The sequence below is a fragment of the Piliocolobus tephrosceles genome, chromosome 17 (genome assembly GCF_002776525.5).
Source record: "Piliocolobus tephrosceles isolate RC106 chromosome 17, ASM277652v3, whole genome shotgun sequence".
In the NCBI taxonomy this organism is placed as follows: Eukaryota; Metazoa; Chordata; class Mammalia; order Primates; family Cercopithecidae; genus Piliocolobus; species Piliocolobus tephrosceles.
The window spans coordinates 15132797-15147876 of NC_045450.1; the positions used below are offsets into that span (position 1 = coordinate 15132797).

General features: G+C 48.8%; 1 protein-coding gene across 2 annotated transcripts in view; it reads left to right on the forward strand.

Annotated features, from left to right (window-relative positions):
• BMERB1 (bMERB domain containing 1) overlaps nt 1-12269 on the forward strand; it is a 176370-nt gene extending 164101 nt beyond the window's left edge. For both annotated transcript variants that reach the window (XM_023189759.2, XM_026447090.1), the window contains exons 4-6: nt 5790-5904; nt 7716-7798; nt 10908-12269. In XM_023189759.2, coding sequence (XP_023045527.1) covers nt 5790-5904; nt 7716-7798; nt 10908-11020 — 311 coding nt within the window. In that variant the 3' untranslated portion in view covers nt 11021-12269. The remainder of the gene's footprint in view (nt 1-5789; nt 5905-7715; nt 7799-10907) is intronic.
• The last annotated feature ends 2811 nt before the right edge of the window (nt 12270-15080 follow it).

Below are 15080 nucleotides of genomic sequence, written 5' to 3' on the forward strand. Positions count from 1 at the left end.
CAGCCTCCCGAGCAGCTGGGACCACACGCGCCCACCACCATGCCCTCTATTTATTTATCTTTTTATTTTTGTATTTTTAGTAGAGACAGGCTTTCACCGTGTTAGCCAGGATGGTCTTGATCTCCTGACCTCGTGATCCACCTGCCTCGGCCTCCCAAAGTGCTGGGATTACAGGCGTGAGCCACCGGGCCTGGCCTCACGCCTGGCTAATTTTTGTATTTTCAGTAGAGACAGTGTTTCGCCATGTTGACTAGGCTGGTCTTGAACTCCTGAGCTCAGGTGATCTGCCTGCCTCAGCCTCCCAAAGTGCTGGGATTACAGGCATGAACCACCATGCCCAGCTGAGCACTGGTAATTTTTAAAGCTTGACTGTGATGAGCAGTGAGGGTTAGGAACCACCAGGCCTGTTCCACTCTCTCATTTCACAGCTCTCCAAGGAATAGTCTGGTTGAAAGGTACAGAAACCCATCCAAGTTTATGTAAGCACAAAACGGGCAATTACTGGAAGGAGAGGGGAGTTTCCTGAAGCCCTAGGGCACTGCATTCATTTCCTAGAGCTGCCTAACAAATTGGTGCAAACTGGATGGCTTAAAACAACAGAAATGTGTTCTCTCTCGGTTCTGGATGTATTCTCTTTCCGTTCTGGAGGCCAGACATCCAAAACCGAGGTGTCAATAGGGCCATGTTCCCTCCTAAGGTTCTAGAGGAGACTCCTTTGCCTCTTCCTAGCTTCTGGTAGTGTTAGTGAACCAGCGTTGTTGACTGGGGTAAATACCCAAGTGTTGTCGTCTCTCTCCAAGATTAAGGACCCGGACACACACGAGGAGTGAGTTTAGGAATGGAGGTTTAATAGACAAAAGAAAGAGAAAGGAGAACAGCTTTCTCTGTCTCTCTGGTGAGGCCCCTGAATGGGAATTCCGGCCTATGGCGGAGTGCACCAAATTTTATAGACAAGCTTGAGGAGGTGGTGTCTGATTTAGGTAGGGCCCACAGATTGGCTGGAGCAGGTGTGATATTTACATAGCACGTGGGGAAGGCTGGCCACCCCACCCTAATCTTATTATGCAAATGGACTTTCCACTTGGGCGGCTCCACATTGTCTCCTTACTGTACACGTGGCTGGCAAAGAGAAGGGAGCATGGAGCCGCCATTTTGAATGTACCTACACCAGGTAGCCTTTTCTTATGGGCACAGCCGCCAGCATTCACCCGTGTAAGCTTCCAGCTCCCTTGACTATGTCTACAGCTCGATTTTACCGGCTGCTCCTTGCTAGAAAAGAAAATGATTTGGGGGCTACTTTTCATTCAAAGGAAAACCTTACCAAGGACTTCCTTACCCTGTCTGCCTAAATAATTTCTCAACTCCTGTCTCATTAGCAGTAGCAAATCCATACAAGTCTGAAGCAACTTGATTCTTGCCTCCTCGGAGGAAATAATTCCACCAGCAGGCATAAGGCAGAGTGACAGACGGAGGCAAGTTTTAGAGAAGGAGCAAAAGTTTATTAACACGTTTTAGAGCAGGAACGAAAGGCAGTAAAGTACACTTGGAAGATGGCCAAGTGGGTGATGTGAGAGCTCCAAGTGCACCGCTTGACCTTTGATTTGGGGTTTTATATGTTGGCATGTTACAGGGTTTTATGTCTCTCCTCCCTTCATTTTTCCTCAGGGCAGGTCGTGCGCATGCGCAGTGGCCGGCCCCATTTGGGAGAGGCCGCATGCAGGGTGTATTTACAGAAGTCATGCACCTGATCATTTGAGATGCTTTTCCCTTACCAGCTGGGTGTTCCTAGAGGAAGGTCATATACCAGTTACACTCCACCATTTTGCCTCTTAGTGTGCGTGCTTGAGCCCAGTCACGCAACTCCTGAGATCTCATCGGGAAGCTGCTCATCACTTCAGGTGTTTTCTATCTGTTGGGAGATGGCCTTTCCCTGGCACCAGCTGCAACCAATTATTATTTTAGAGAGACAGTTTTAACAACTACCTGACTTCACCTGATGGCTGCCTGACATTCCTTGGGGGGAATCCCCTCTCCTTTCTTGCTCATGGCTGCCTGGCTGCCTACTCCTACAGTAGCACACACAATCCTTGGCATTGCTTGGCTTGTAGTTGCACCACTTCAGTCTCTGCCTCCGTCTTCACATGACCGTGTGTGTGTCTGTATGTCCTCTCCTTTTTTTTTTTCTCTAAAAGACAGTGTCTAGCTGTGTTGCCCAGGCTGGTCTAGAACTCCCAGGCTTAAGTGATCCTCCTGCCTCAGCCTCCCAAGTAGCTGGGATTACAGGTGCAGGCCACCATGCTTGGGTCTCTTTCCTCTTCTTATAAGGAAACAAGTCACTGGGTTTACGATGCATGCTAATAAGTATGACCTCATTTTAGCTTAACTATTATAGTTACATGTGCAAAGCAACTTCCAAATTACTTTGGACATAGAGTATTTCCAAATAGAACAGACGTACATGGGGGAAAACTATTTCCAAATAGGGCACACACGAACTTTGGGGGTGCCATAGTCCCTGTGGCTTACTCTAGACTGGGGGCTTGTAAACAACATTTATTACTCACAGTTCTGGAGGCTGGAAGTGCAAGATCAAGGTGTTGGCAGATGCAGTGCCTGGTCTGTTCCTTATAGATGGTACCTTCTCACTGTATCCTTGTGTGGTGGAAGGGGCAAACAAGCTCCTTTGGGCCTGTTTTATAAGGGCACTAATTCCATTCATGAGGGTTCTACCCTCATAATCTACTAATTTCCCAAAGGCCTCATTTCTTTTTTTTTTTTTTTGAGGCAGAGTCTCGCTGTGTCGCCCAGGCTGGGGTGCAGTGGCCGGATCTCAGCTCACTGCAAGCTCCGCCTCCCAGGTTTACGCCATTCTCCTGCCTCAGCCTCCCAAATAGCTGGGACTACAGGCGCCTGCCACCTCACCCGGCTAGTTTTTTGTATTTTTTAGTAGAGACGGGGTTTCACCGCGTTAGCCAGAATAGTCTCGATCTCCTGACCTCGTGATCCGCCCGTCTCGGCCTCCCAAAGTGCTGGGATTACAGGCTTCAGCCACTGTGCCCAGCCAAGGCCTCATTTCTTAATACTATGACCATAGAAGTTAGGATTTCAGCGGGTGGCACCTGTGGGCAAGTGGGAGCTGATGAGAAAGGTATGTAGCACACACGCACGTGAGCAGCATTGGCCAATGACTTGGAGACTTGGGCTAGTCATAGGTCTGTGAGCTGACGCAGGCCACTTGTGTGAGTAGGTGGTTTCTCCTGGGAGTTGCTGCAGCAGAGGCTGGGGAATGCCTCTACTGGTGAGTGACAGAAGACGTGGATGAATGGCTTGGAGACAGAGGTTTGCAGGTGCTGGGGGCCCAGCTAGTTGTTGGGTGATTCTGGCTAAGATCTAGAGAGCAGTGGAGGGCACTTGGGAGTGTCAGAGTGCTGTCAATGGTTATTTGGAAGGTAAAGTCACACCACGAGCTCCTAAGACAGCCTGAGTGAGCAGGGGTCCTGGTGAGTCCATGGGTGTTGATGCTGCTTGGAGAGGGCAGGGAGCAGCTCTGTGGTGCTGATGAGTGATTTGGGGAATGAGCTCCAACCCACAAGACTTAACCGCGGCAGGAGCAATGACACCACCATCCAGTGCAGCGATGGCTGGGAATGGGGAGCGGCTGGCAAGCCCATTGCCCCTCTTCGTGCAGTGGCGGAATCCTGGTTAATGAGAGAAGCCAACTTTCTCTCCTATCCAAATATTATGTTCTCCTTACCCCTGGTTCTGCTTCCAGAGCCAGAAGAAATGATCAACATCAGTCCTGGGCAAACAGACGAGCTGCCCCACATTTTTTATTCTGAAGGGATTTGAGCAGAAGGAGCCCAAGTGGGTTTAAGTTTTTGCCTCCTAATTTTCTCAAACCTCATCTTCAGCCCTCTCTCTCTCTCTTTTTTTTTTTTTTTTTTCTCTTTGGCATCTTAGCACTTGGTGTTTGGGACAGGGTTAATGTCATTGGCATGGATGATTTTCTTCTGGTAAATTGGTTTACCCTCACCGATGAAAAAAAAAAAACTAGTTCCCTCCCAGCACCCCTATCTGAGCCTCTTCTCACGCCCTGCCTTTGCAGAAGCCCCTGGCTTTGTTGTGACCATTTACTGAAGGCTCTCAGCCAAGGCCAAGCATACCACTAAGCCATTTACTAACATTACTGCATTTCAAAATTGTATTTTATTTATACGTCCAGGGTACCTATGCAGGCTGTGCAGGTTTATTACACAGGTAAACGTGGGCCATGGTGGCTTGCTGCACCTATCAGCCCAACACATAGGTATTAAGCCCAGCATGCATTCGCTATTTTTCCTAATGCTCTCCCTTCTCAAGCTCACCCCACAATTTTTTTTTTTTTTTTTTGAGACAGATTGTCATTCTGTCGCCCAGGCTGGAGTGCAGTGGCGCCATCTCGGCTCACTGCAAGCTCCACCTCCCGGGTTTACGCCATTCTCCTGCCTCAGCCTCCCGAGTAGCTGGGACTACAGGCGCCCGCCACCTCGCCCGGCTAGTTTTTTGTATTTTTTAGTAGAGACGGGGTTTCACCGTGTTAGCCAGGATGGTCTTGATCTCCTGACCTCATGATCGGCCTGTCTCGGCCTCCCAAAGTGCTGGGATTACAGGCTTGAGCCACCGCGCCCGGCCTTTTTTTTTTTTTTTTTAAAGAGGGTCTTTCTCTGTTACCCAGGCTGGAGTGCAGCAGCACAATCGTAACTCACTGCAACCTTGAACTCCTGGGCTCAAGAGATCTTCCCACTTTAGCCTCCCAAGTAGCTGAGACTACAGGAACACTCCACCACACGCGGCTAATTTACAAAGAAAGTTTTTGTAGACACAGGAGGGTCTCACTATGTTGCCCAGGCTGGTCTTGAACTCCTGGCCTCAAGTGATCCTCCTGCCTTGGCCTCCAAAAGTGCTGGGATTACAGGCGGCAAGCACTATGCCCAGCCCATTACTCCCATTTTAAGCCTCAATGTGTATTTTATAGATGAGAAAACTGAGACTTGGAGAGGTCAAGTTGCTTCTCCAAGTTCATCCAGAGAGGGCAGAGTCAGGACTCCAATTCTGGCCGCTCAGCTCAAGTGTTGTTTTGTTTTGTTTTGTTTTTTTGAGACAGAGTCTCGCTCTGTCGCCCAGGCTGGAGTGCAGTGGCGCAATCTCAGCTCACTGCAAGCTCCGCCTCCCAGGTTCATGCCATTCTCCTGCCTCAGCCTCCCAAGTAGCTGGGACTACAGGCGCTCGCCACCATACCCAGCTAATTTTTGTATTTTTGGTAGAGTTCACCAGGGGTTTCACTGTTAGCCAGAATGGTCTCGATCTTCTGACCTCGTGATCCACCTGCCTCAGCCTCCCACCACAGTGTCGGGATTACAGGTGTGAGCCACCGTCCCCGGCCAGCTCAAGTGCTTTTAGTAGCCACCCTCTCATCTGTCTATCTGTAGTTATTTTTTTTTTTTTGAAACGAAGTCTCATTCTGTTGCCCAGGCTGGGGTGCAGTGGCTCAATCTCAGTTCACTGCAACCTCCACCTCCCAGGTTCAAGCAATTCTCCTGCCTCCTGAGGTGGTGGCTGACAGCCTCCTGAGTAGCTGGGATTACGGCTGTGCGCCACAATGCCTGGCTAATTTTTGTATTTTTGTTAGAGATGGGGTTGTTTCACCATGTTGGCCAGGCTGGTCTCAAACTCCTGACCTCAAGTGATCCTCCCACCTCGGCCTCCCAAAATGCTCATCTGTCTCCTTGTTGATGTCTTCTTCTTTCCAGAAAAAGAAAAAACCAAACTGCAGAAGCAGAGAGAGGATGAGCTAATCCAGAAGATCCACAAACTGGTGCAGAAGAGAGACTTCCTGGTGGATGATGCGGAGGTCGAGCGGTTAAGGTGAGTGCACTGCGGGTACCCGAGGAATGGGCTGCAGGACAGCAACCTTCTGCTTCCTTCCAGAACCCATCTTCTGCTCCTGGGACTCACAGCCTTGCCTAACAGGCATGGCCTTGGCCCACAGTCTCTGGACGCTGAATCCCTAGGAACCCCAGCCTTTTGACTTGAGAACTCATTTCATATTCAAGAGAATTTCAAATCTGTGCCTCTTGAGGGAATGTTGTTCCAGGAAGTGACCGGGGAGGTGTCACATCCCATAATACATGACAGAGCTTCCAACACATCCTGCCACTCATCAAGGCAATGTCTCGAAACTTCTGCTGTCAGTTTCTATGGAAACTCTGCCACCTAAACTGACTTGCTCCCCACCCCTGCCCTCCCAACCTCCCAGCTTTGTTCTCCCCCTTTCCCTTCCCCTTAGTGGCACCAATGTCCTTTTCTAAATATCAGGGTCTTCTCTTTGGATCTGCCACCTTGACCTGGACAACCACAGCCCTGGAGCTGCAGTGTAAAAGTATGTTGTAAATGTAGAAAATGTGGAAAGCTGTACATGTTGGTTCTTTTTTTTTTTTGTATTTGTAAAAATACAAAAATTAGCCGGGTATGGTGGTTCATGCCTGTAATCCCAGCTACTTGGGAGGCTGAGGCAGGAGAATCATTTGAACCTGGGAGGCAGAGGTTGCAGTGAGCCAAGATTGCATCAATGCACTCTAGCCTGGGTGACAGAGTGAGATTCCATCTCAAAAACAAAACAAAACAAAACAAAAACACAAAAAAACTACAACAACAATTATATTCTCCTTACCTCCAGTTCTGCTTCCAGATCTAGAAGAAATGATCAATGCCCCAGACAAGCTACCCCAACATAATGAGACGCCCCCGCCGTCTCTACCGTTTTTTTAAATTAGCTGGGAGTGGCGGAGTGCTCCTGTAGTCTCAGCTACTTGGGAGGCTTAGATGGGAGGATCTCTTGAGCCCAGGAGTTCAAGGCTTCTGTGAGTTATGATTGTACCATTGCACTCCAGCCTGGGTGGCAAAGAAAGACCCTGTCTCTTCAAGGTAGTTCAGCAAGTCTGCACCAACTACTTTATCTTAGTGATCCTTGGAAGAGCTAGGGTGACCTGCTTTCTGAGACCTGCCTCATACTTTGTGGAAGCGCAGGTGAATAGGGTGGCTTCAAAATACAAGGTCAGGAGAGGTGCTGCCTCACTCACTGACCCTCCAGCAGGGTCCTGTAATGTCCCTGCCTCTGACCTGGGATCTCTTACCTACCTCTGGGTAAGCATTTACTCCATCATTGATATGTGTCTCTGGTTCAGAGCAGGTTCATCAGATACAACATACACATACTATACACACATGACACACAACATACATGCACCATCGGCAAACCCTGTGTCTTTTTTTTTTTTTTTTTTTTTTGAGGCGGGGTCTCGCTCTGTCGCCCGGGCTGGAGTGCAGTGGCCGGATCTCAGCTCACTGCAAGCTCAGCCTCCCGGGTTTACGCCATTCTCCTGCCTCAGCCTCCCGAGTAGCTGGGACTACAGGCGCCCGCCTCCTCGCCCGGCTAGCTTTTTTTTTTTGTATTTTTTAGTAGAGACGGGGTTTCACCATGTTAGCCAGGATGGTCTGGAACTCCTGACCTCATGATCCGCCCATCTCGGCCTCCCAAAGTGCTGGGATTACAGGCTTGAGCCACCGCGCCCGGCCGCAAACCCTGTTTCTTAACTTAGTGGTTTATCTCGTTGGTTCCTTGATGCTTTCCTTGCTTGCTATATATCTTGTTTTCTTTTACCCATCTACTTTCACAGGGAGCAAGAAGAAGACAAGGAAATGGCTGATTTCCTGAGAATCAAGTTAAAACCTCTAGACAAAGTAACCAAATCTCCAGCCAGTGAGTATATTCATTATTCATTCCCCTCCCCCACAAAAGAGAAAAGGGTCTTTCAGGCCAGGCCCACAGTGGATCACGCCTGTAATCCAGGCACTTTGGGAGGCTGAGGTGGGTGGATCACCTGAGGTCAGGACTTTGAGACCAACCTGCCCAACATGGTGAAACCCCGCCTCTACTAGAAATAGAAAAATTAGCTCGGCATGGTGGCACATACCTGGAATCACAGCTACTCAGGAGGCTGAGGCAGGAGAATTGCCTGAACCCGGGAGATGGAGGTTGTAGTGAGCCGAGGTTGGGCCACTGCACTCCAGCCTGGGTGACAGGGTGAGACTCTGTCTCAAAAAAAAAGGGCTGGCTCACACCTGTAGTCCCAGCACTTTGGGAGGCCGAGGCAGACGGATCATGAGGTCGGGAGATCAAGACCATTCTGGCTAACACAGTGAAACCCCCATCTCTACTGAAAATATAAAAAATTAGCCAGGCATGGTGACAGGCACCTATAGTCCCAGCTACTCGGGAGGCTGAGGCAGGAGAATGGCATGAACCGGGGAGGCGGAGCTTGCAGTGAGCTGAGATCGCACCACTACATTCCAGCCTGGGCGACAGAGCGAGACTCCGTCTCAAAAAAAAAAAAAAAAATCAAAAAAAAATAAATAAAGAAAGAAATTACGCCCAATTCAAACTGGTCTAAGCAAAAAAGGAATTTGTTGGAGAAAGAGCAACAAGAACTAGGGCCTCAAGGACTGAACACTATTACCTCCCCTACTTTTCTTCTTTTTCTCATCTCTGCCTCTCTTTGCATGTAAGCATCATTTTTTTCCTGCTACACGGGCCTTCTCCATGGGACCAGAACCCTAGAACCATAATTTAGCAACTCTGAGGCAATGCCACACATTCTTTTTCCTGGTGTCGAAATATGTAAGTCTCAGGGAAAGATTCTGATCAGCCCTTCTTGGATTATGTTCCAACCTCTTAGATCCATTACCATCACCAAAATAATGGGGGTACTGGGATTGGCCAGGAATGTATAACATGCCAACTCCTGCAGTCACAGGGACATGAGCTGTTAGAGGAAGAGGGACTTGCAATCTTGCTGGGAAGACAAAAACCAAAAGCTGCCACTGTCTGTAAAACTACAAACCCAGTTTTCATTAACATCCTGTGAAACACGGTTGGAGGGAGTAAGGAAAGAGAAGGGCAATGATCTCTTCTGCTGGCTCCTGTAACCACAAGGCATGTGATCACTGCCTAAGGCCAACATCTTCCTCAATGGACCCTTTCATGAAAGGCAAAGTAGAAAAACTCCACCTAGCAGCATGGAGGAGGAGCAAGGAAACTTGCCTTCTCTATTGGGTTATGGGTGGAAAAAAGAAATGATTCTGGCAAGAAATCAAAACACCAAGCCTGCACCACATGCAAGGGGCCAGCTTTTACTGCTCATCTGGTATGGGAATTCCAAGTTGAAAAATAAAAACTCTTGTAAAACCAGTGAAATCTCTGGGATCCTAGCAGATTTAGCAAATGCAAAACTGCTCAGTGGGGATTCTTCTGGATCCCATGGTATACAGTATTCTCACAGGAAAAAAACAATCCCCTTGAAGATGAGCCCTCAATAAAAATGAAAAACCCGACCGGGCACAGTGGCTCATGCCTGTAATCCCAGCACTTTGGGAGGCCAAGGTAGGCAGATCACGAGATCAGGAGCTCAAGACCAGCCTGACCAACATGGTAAAACCTTGTCTCTACTAAAAGTACAAAAATTAGCCAGGCATGGCGGCACGCACCTGTAATCCCAGCTACTCAGGAGGCTGAGGCAGGAGAATTGCTTGAACCTGGGAGGCAGAGGTTGCAGCGAGCTGAGATCACACCACTGCACTCTAGCCTGGGCAACAGAGCGAGACTCCATCTCAAAAAAAGAAAAGAAAAGAAAAACCCATGAAGAACCGAATCACCATGAGGAGAATCAGTAGATGCACCAAAGAGAATGTCTTCCCAAGAACCAAAAATAATAGAACTATTTAAAAAGGAAAATAAACTAAGTACTTTTAAATTATCAAAGAGCTAAGAGAAGGACTAAAACTCAAAATGAAATAGTAAGATGCTATGAAAAAAGAATAAGTAGACATGCAGGCCAGGCGCGGTGGCTCAAGCCTGTAATCCCAGCACTTTGGGAGGCCGAGAAGGGTGGATCACGAGGTCGGGAGATAGAGACCATCCTGGCTAACATGGTGAAACCCCGTCTCCACTAAAAAAAAAAAAAATACAAAAAACTAGCCGGGCAAGGGCGGGCACCTGTAGTCCCAGCTACTCAGGAGGCTGAGGCAGGAGAATGGCGTAAACCCGGGAGGCAGAGCTTGCAGTGAGCTGAGATGTGGCCACTGCACTCCAGCCTGGGCAACAGAGCAAGACTCGGTCTCAAAAAAAAAAAAAAAAAAAAAAAAAAGTAGACATGCAAAGAATTGACCTTCTGAAATTTTATCAATAAAGTAATAACTCAAAGGATTAAATACAGAGACACAGCTGAAGGGAGAATTTATAAATTGAAAGGCAGCCCTGAGAAAATTACACAGAATGCAGCACAAAGATAAAAAGAGATGGGAAATATGAAAGAGAAGTTATAAAACCGAGAGGATAGATTGAGAAGGTCCAACTTACATGTGATAGGCATTCTAGGAGATAAAACAGAGAATGGGAGGTGGAGGTGTCTGAAAAGACATATGAGCATTTTCAAAAATTGAAAAATAGGAGCCCTCAGATTGAAGTGACTTGAACAAAATTTCCCATTTATCTATTTACCAGATACTTCTTGGATGTCAGGCCCTGTGCTAGGCTTGGCAGGTACAGTGATGATAAGAGCTGACTAGGAGAAGGACTGAAAGTTAGGGTTGGAAGCTGAGCATTGAGGACCATATAAAATGAGGACCATAAAATGAGGATCAGCTGAAGATCATATAAAATGTGCATCAGCTCTCCATACCACCTGAACAAGGCCTAGAACAAGACCTGGCCAGGGGTTGCAGTGGGGCTGGGCTGCAGATGGTTCCCCTTACCTCACCTCTCTCTCTCTGTTCCTTTCTCTCCCTCTCCCTGTGCCAACATCTTGCTGCAGGCTCCCGGGCAGAGAAGAAAGCGGAGCCCCCACCTAGCAAGCCCACGGTGGCCAAGACGGGGCTGGCACTCATCAAGGATTGTTGCGGGGCCACCCAGTGCAACATAATGTAGCCCCCATGTGGGGTGCCCTGGGGCCATGGGGCCCCCCCCCCACCCTCTTGTCTTTATAGCCCCCATTTCACCGGGGCCCAAGAGCTCTCCAAGGCAGAAGGGGTTGAAGGCAAGCCCGTGACTGTTGCCAGCGGCCATGGGCACAGCAGGCGAGCCCGGCCACCCTGTACAGAGTGTAGCAGTAGGGAGTCCCTCACCGTCGCATGGCCCTCCCCAGAGCATGCCGAACCCAGGAGTCTGTCTCACTGTTTATCCAACCACCAGGAAAGGTCCTCCCTCAAAAAAGCGTATCTCCACTTCTCTCTAGCTGTATCTAACCCACCGTGTGAATGAACTGGGAGAGGGGCATGCTCCCCAGCTGTGTGTAGTTGTGACTTCTCAACAATCTAGCACCATGTCAGACACATCCCCCATCCACCCTCCTAGCTCTGCTCTTAGGCCTGCCCCACATGGGCACAGGTCCCCTCCCCTGTCTGTCCTCTCCCAACAACTGCACCCTGGAGGGCTCCACATGGCCCCTGTGTCTCTCCACCACCTCCTATATAGCATTCCCAGAGACCCAGAGGGCCCATCTGTAAAGATTAAGCTTGTGTGTGGTGTCGTGGTCACATCTCCCGCTTCCCCCCATCCTGTGTCTGGGCACAGTTCACATCAGGACAGTGTCCACTGTGCTCTCAGTCTGCCCCAGGTGTGTGCCTGGAGGGGGCCTGGACTGGCACAGATCCAGCATGCAGAAAAGCCAGCAGGGAACTGGAAGCTCTGATGTCAAGGCCAGGGCGGTTGAGAATGGGACCCAGAGTAGATGCTGACCTGGGCACTCCACCACTCCGGGGCCACCACAGAGATGCCAGCAGGACACCACTTCACCAGCCCGACACACAGACCTCTGTAAAGAACGGCGACGGGCGGGAGAGGCAGCGTGTGACCAGATTGTGTCCCGTCATTGGGTGGCGTATATTAACTAGCAGCCAAACACTTCAACCCGTGTAATTCCATGTACATTTGCGACAGCCAGCCCGGTACAGCCTGTGTGACTCCTGTGTGTGTGTGTGTGTGTGTGTCGTGACCGGCCTAAGTAGTTAGCATAACTCAAGATTCGCTGATACGCAGTCACCCATCAGAGAAAATAAAAATGGAAACCACGTTCACGGCATTTTAAAAGTTTTTACTTTTTTTCTTGATTATGGAAGTAATCCATGTACATAGTAAATCATTTTAAAAGTACAAAAAGTATAAAGAAGTTTTTTTTTTAAAAAAACAAAACAAAACATTATTCCTCCAACTAGAGACCACTTTGACATTTCAGCATTTAAAAAAAGTCTTTTTTGTGCATTTTTTTTATCATTGACATCATATTGTGATATCATTTATAACCAGTTTTTTCCCACTTATTATACCACCACCATCTTCCATATCATTAAAAGCTCTTTGTAAACATTAAACACTCTTCATAAATCATACCAATGTCTGTTTAGTAATCTATCTTTTGGTGTACTGTAATTCACCTAACCATTTCCTCACTATTGGACGTGTAGACTGGTGCTAGGTTTTCTTTCATTTTTCTTTTTTTGACATGGAGTCTCGCTCTGTCGCCTAGGCTGGAGTACAGTGGCGCCATCTCGGCTCACTGCAAGCTCCACCTCCCGGGTTCACGCCATTCTCCTGCCTCAGCCTCCTCACCAGCTGGGACTACCGGTGCCTGCCACCACGCCTGGGTAATTTTTTTGTATTTTTAGTAGAGATGGGGTTTCACCATGTTAGCCAGGATGGTCTTGATCTCCTAACCTCATGATCTACCTGCCTCGGCCTCCCAAAGTGCTGGGATTACAGGGGTGAGCCACCGCACCCGGCCTAATTTTTCTTATAAATAGTGTCTTGGATTAGCCGGGCATGGTGTGGGTGCCTGTAATCCCAGCTACCTGAGAGGCTGAAGCAGGAGAATTGCTTGAACCCAGGAGGCAGAGGTTGCAGTGAGCCGAGATCGTGCCATTGCACTCCAGCCTGGGTGACAGAGCAAGACTCCATCTCAAAAAAAGAAAAAAAAAAAAAAAAGAACCAAGTGTCTTGGGCTGGGCGCGGGAGCTCATGCCTGTAATCCCAGTACTTTGGGAGGTCAAGGCAGGAGGGTTGCTTGAGTCCAGGAGTTCGAGACCAGCCCGGGCAACATGGCAAAACCCTGTCTCTACTAAAAATGCAAACAGCCGGGCATGGTGGCACGGGCCTGTGGTCCCAGCTACTTGGGAGGTGTGAGGATTGCTGGAGCCTGGGAGCTCCCAGCTGCAGTGAGCCATGATCACACCACTGTATTCCAACTTGGGTGACAGAGCAAGATCGCAACCCCTGTAAAAACAAACAAACAAACAAACATAGTGTCTTGATAAACATCTAGGGGGATAAGGTTTCATCTGAATTTTTTACTTTTTCCTTAAGATAAACTGCTAGAAGTGAAATTCTTGGGCCGTTCATAAGCAGTATTTTCAAAACATTTGTAAATCGGTTGGGTGCGGTGGCTCACACTTGTAATCCCAGCACTTTGGGAGGCAGAGGCAGACTGATCACTTGATGCCAGGAGTTTGCGACCAGCCTGGCCAATACAGAGAAACCCCATCTCTACCAAAAAATACAAAAATTGGCTGGGTGTGGTGACATGTGCCTGTAATCCCAGCTACTCAAGAGCTGAGGCAGGAGAATCGCTTGAACACGGGAGGCAGAGGTTACGGTGAGCTGAGATTGCACCACTGCACTCCAGCCTGGGTGACACGGTGAGATTTTGTCTCGGGAAAAAAAAAAAAAAAAAAAAAAAAAAAATTTGTAGATCAAAAGGTCTGGTTGGACAGGCCCTCCCAGCAGGCCGCCAGACCCCAGTCCTCCCACTCTGCGTGTTCGAGGCTTTGGTCTGCACACCACTTCCCACTATTCTGATGCTGAAAAGGGTCCCTTGGTCTACTCAGTGCCGCCACAATGGCTTCAGAGGACTCCGTGTCCTCCTTCACCAACCCAGGCCAAGCATGAAGCCAGACTGTACTGGTGTCCTGGGGATGCCATAATGAATGACCTTCTGCTGGGTGGCTTAAAACAATGGAACTGTCTCCTTTCACAGTCCTAAAGGCCAGAAGCCTGAAATCAAGGTGTCTGCGGTGCTCTGCTCCCTCTGTGGAGAAGAATCTTTCGCTGCCTCTTGTACCTCCTGGTGGCTCCTGGCACCTTGGCAATTCCCTGGTTGTACCACTCCAGTCTTCACCTCTGTCTCCACGTGGCCTTCTCTGCTGTATATGTGCCTCTGTGCACCCTCTCATAAAGACACTAGACATTGGACTGAGGGCCACCCGAATGCAGTGATCTCATTTGGACCCTTTCCTTAATTACTTCTGCAAAAACCCTCTTTCCAGCCAAGGTCACATTCTGAGGCTCCAGGTAGACATGCATTTAGGGAGGACCCAATTCCACCCACCACAGACCCTTCCCGCTCCAACGTGCAGTGAAAACTCAGGCTGCAAAGGGCCCACCGCCCTCTCTTCCCCATAAAAAATGTGGGTCAAGGCTGGGCGCTGTGTCTCATGCCTGTAATCCTTGCACTTTGGGAGGCCGAGGTGGGAGGATCACTTGAGGTCAGGAGCTCAAGACCAACCTGGCCAAATGGTGAAACCCCGTGTCTGCTAAAAATACAAAACTTTGCAAGCGTGGTGGCACATGCTTGTAATCCCAGCTACTCGGGAGGCTAAGGCAGGAGAATCGCTTGAACCCAGGAAGTGGAGGTTGCAGTGAGCCGAGATCAAACCATTGCACTCCAGCCTGGGCAACACAGTGAGACTCCATCTCGAGAAATAAAAAAAAAGAGGGGTCGGGGAGGTCTGGCCCCAGACCAATTATACAGCAGTCACTCACATATCCCACGAACCAGAGAAGCTCAAACCCTCATTGAAATCCTGCCTCTGGTATTTCCGCTAAGCTCTGGGTTTTACACCTACCTTATGTTCCTGTTACTCCTATTGATTTTTTTAAAAAAACAAAACATTAAAAAATCCAATTTAGGCTGTCACAGAAGAGCAGAAGAAAGTAT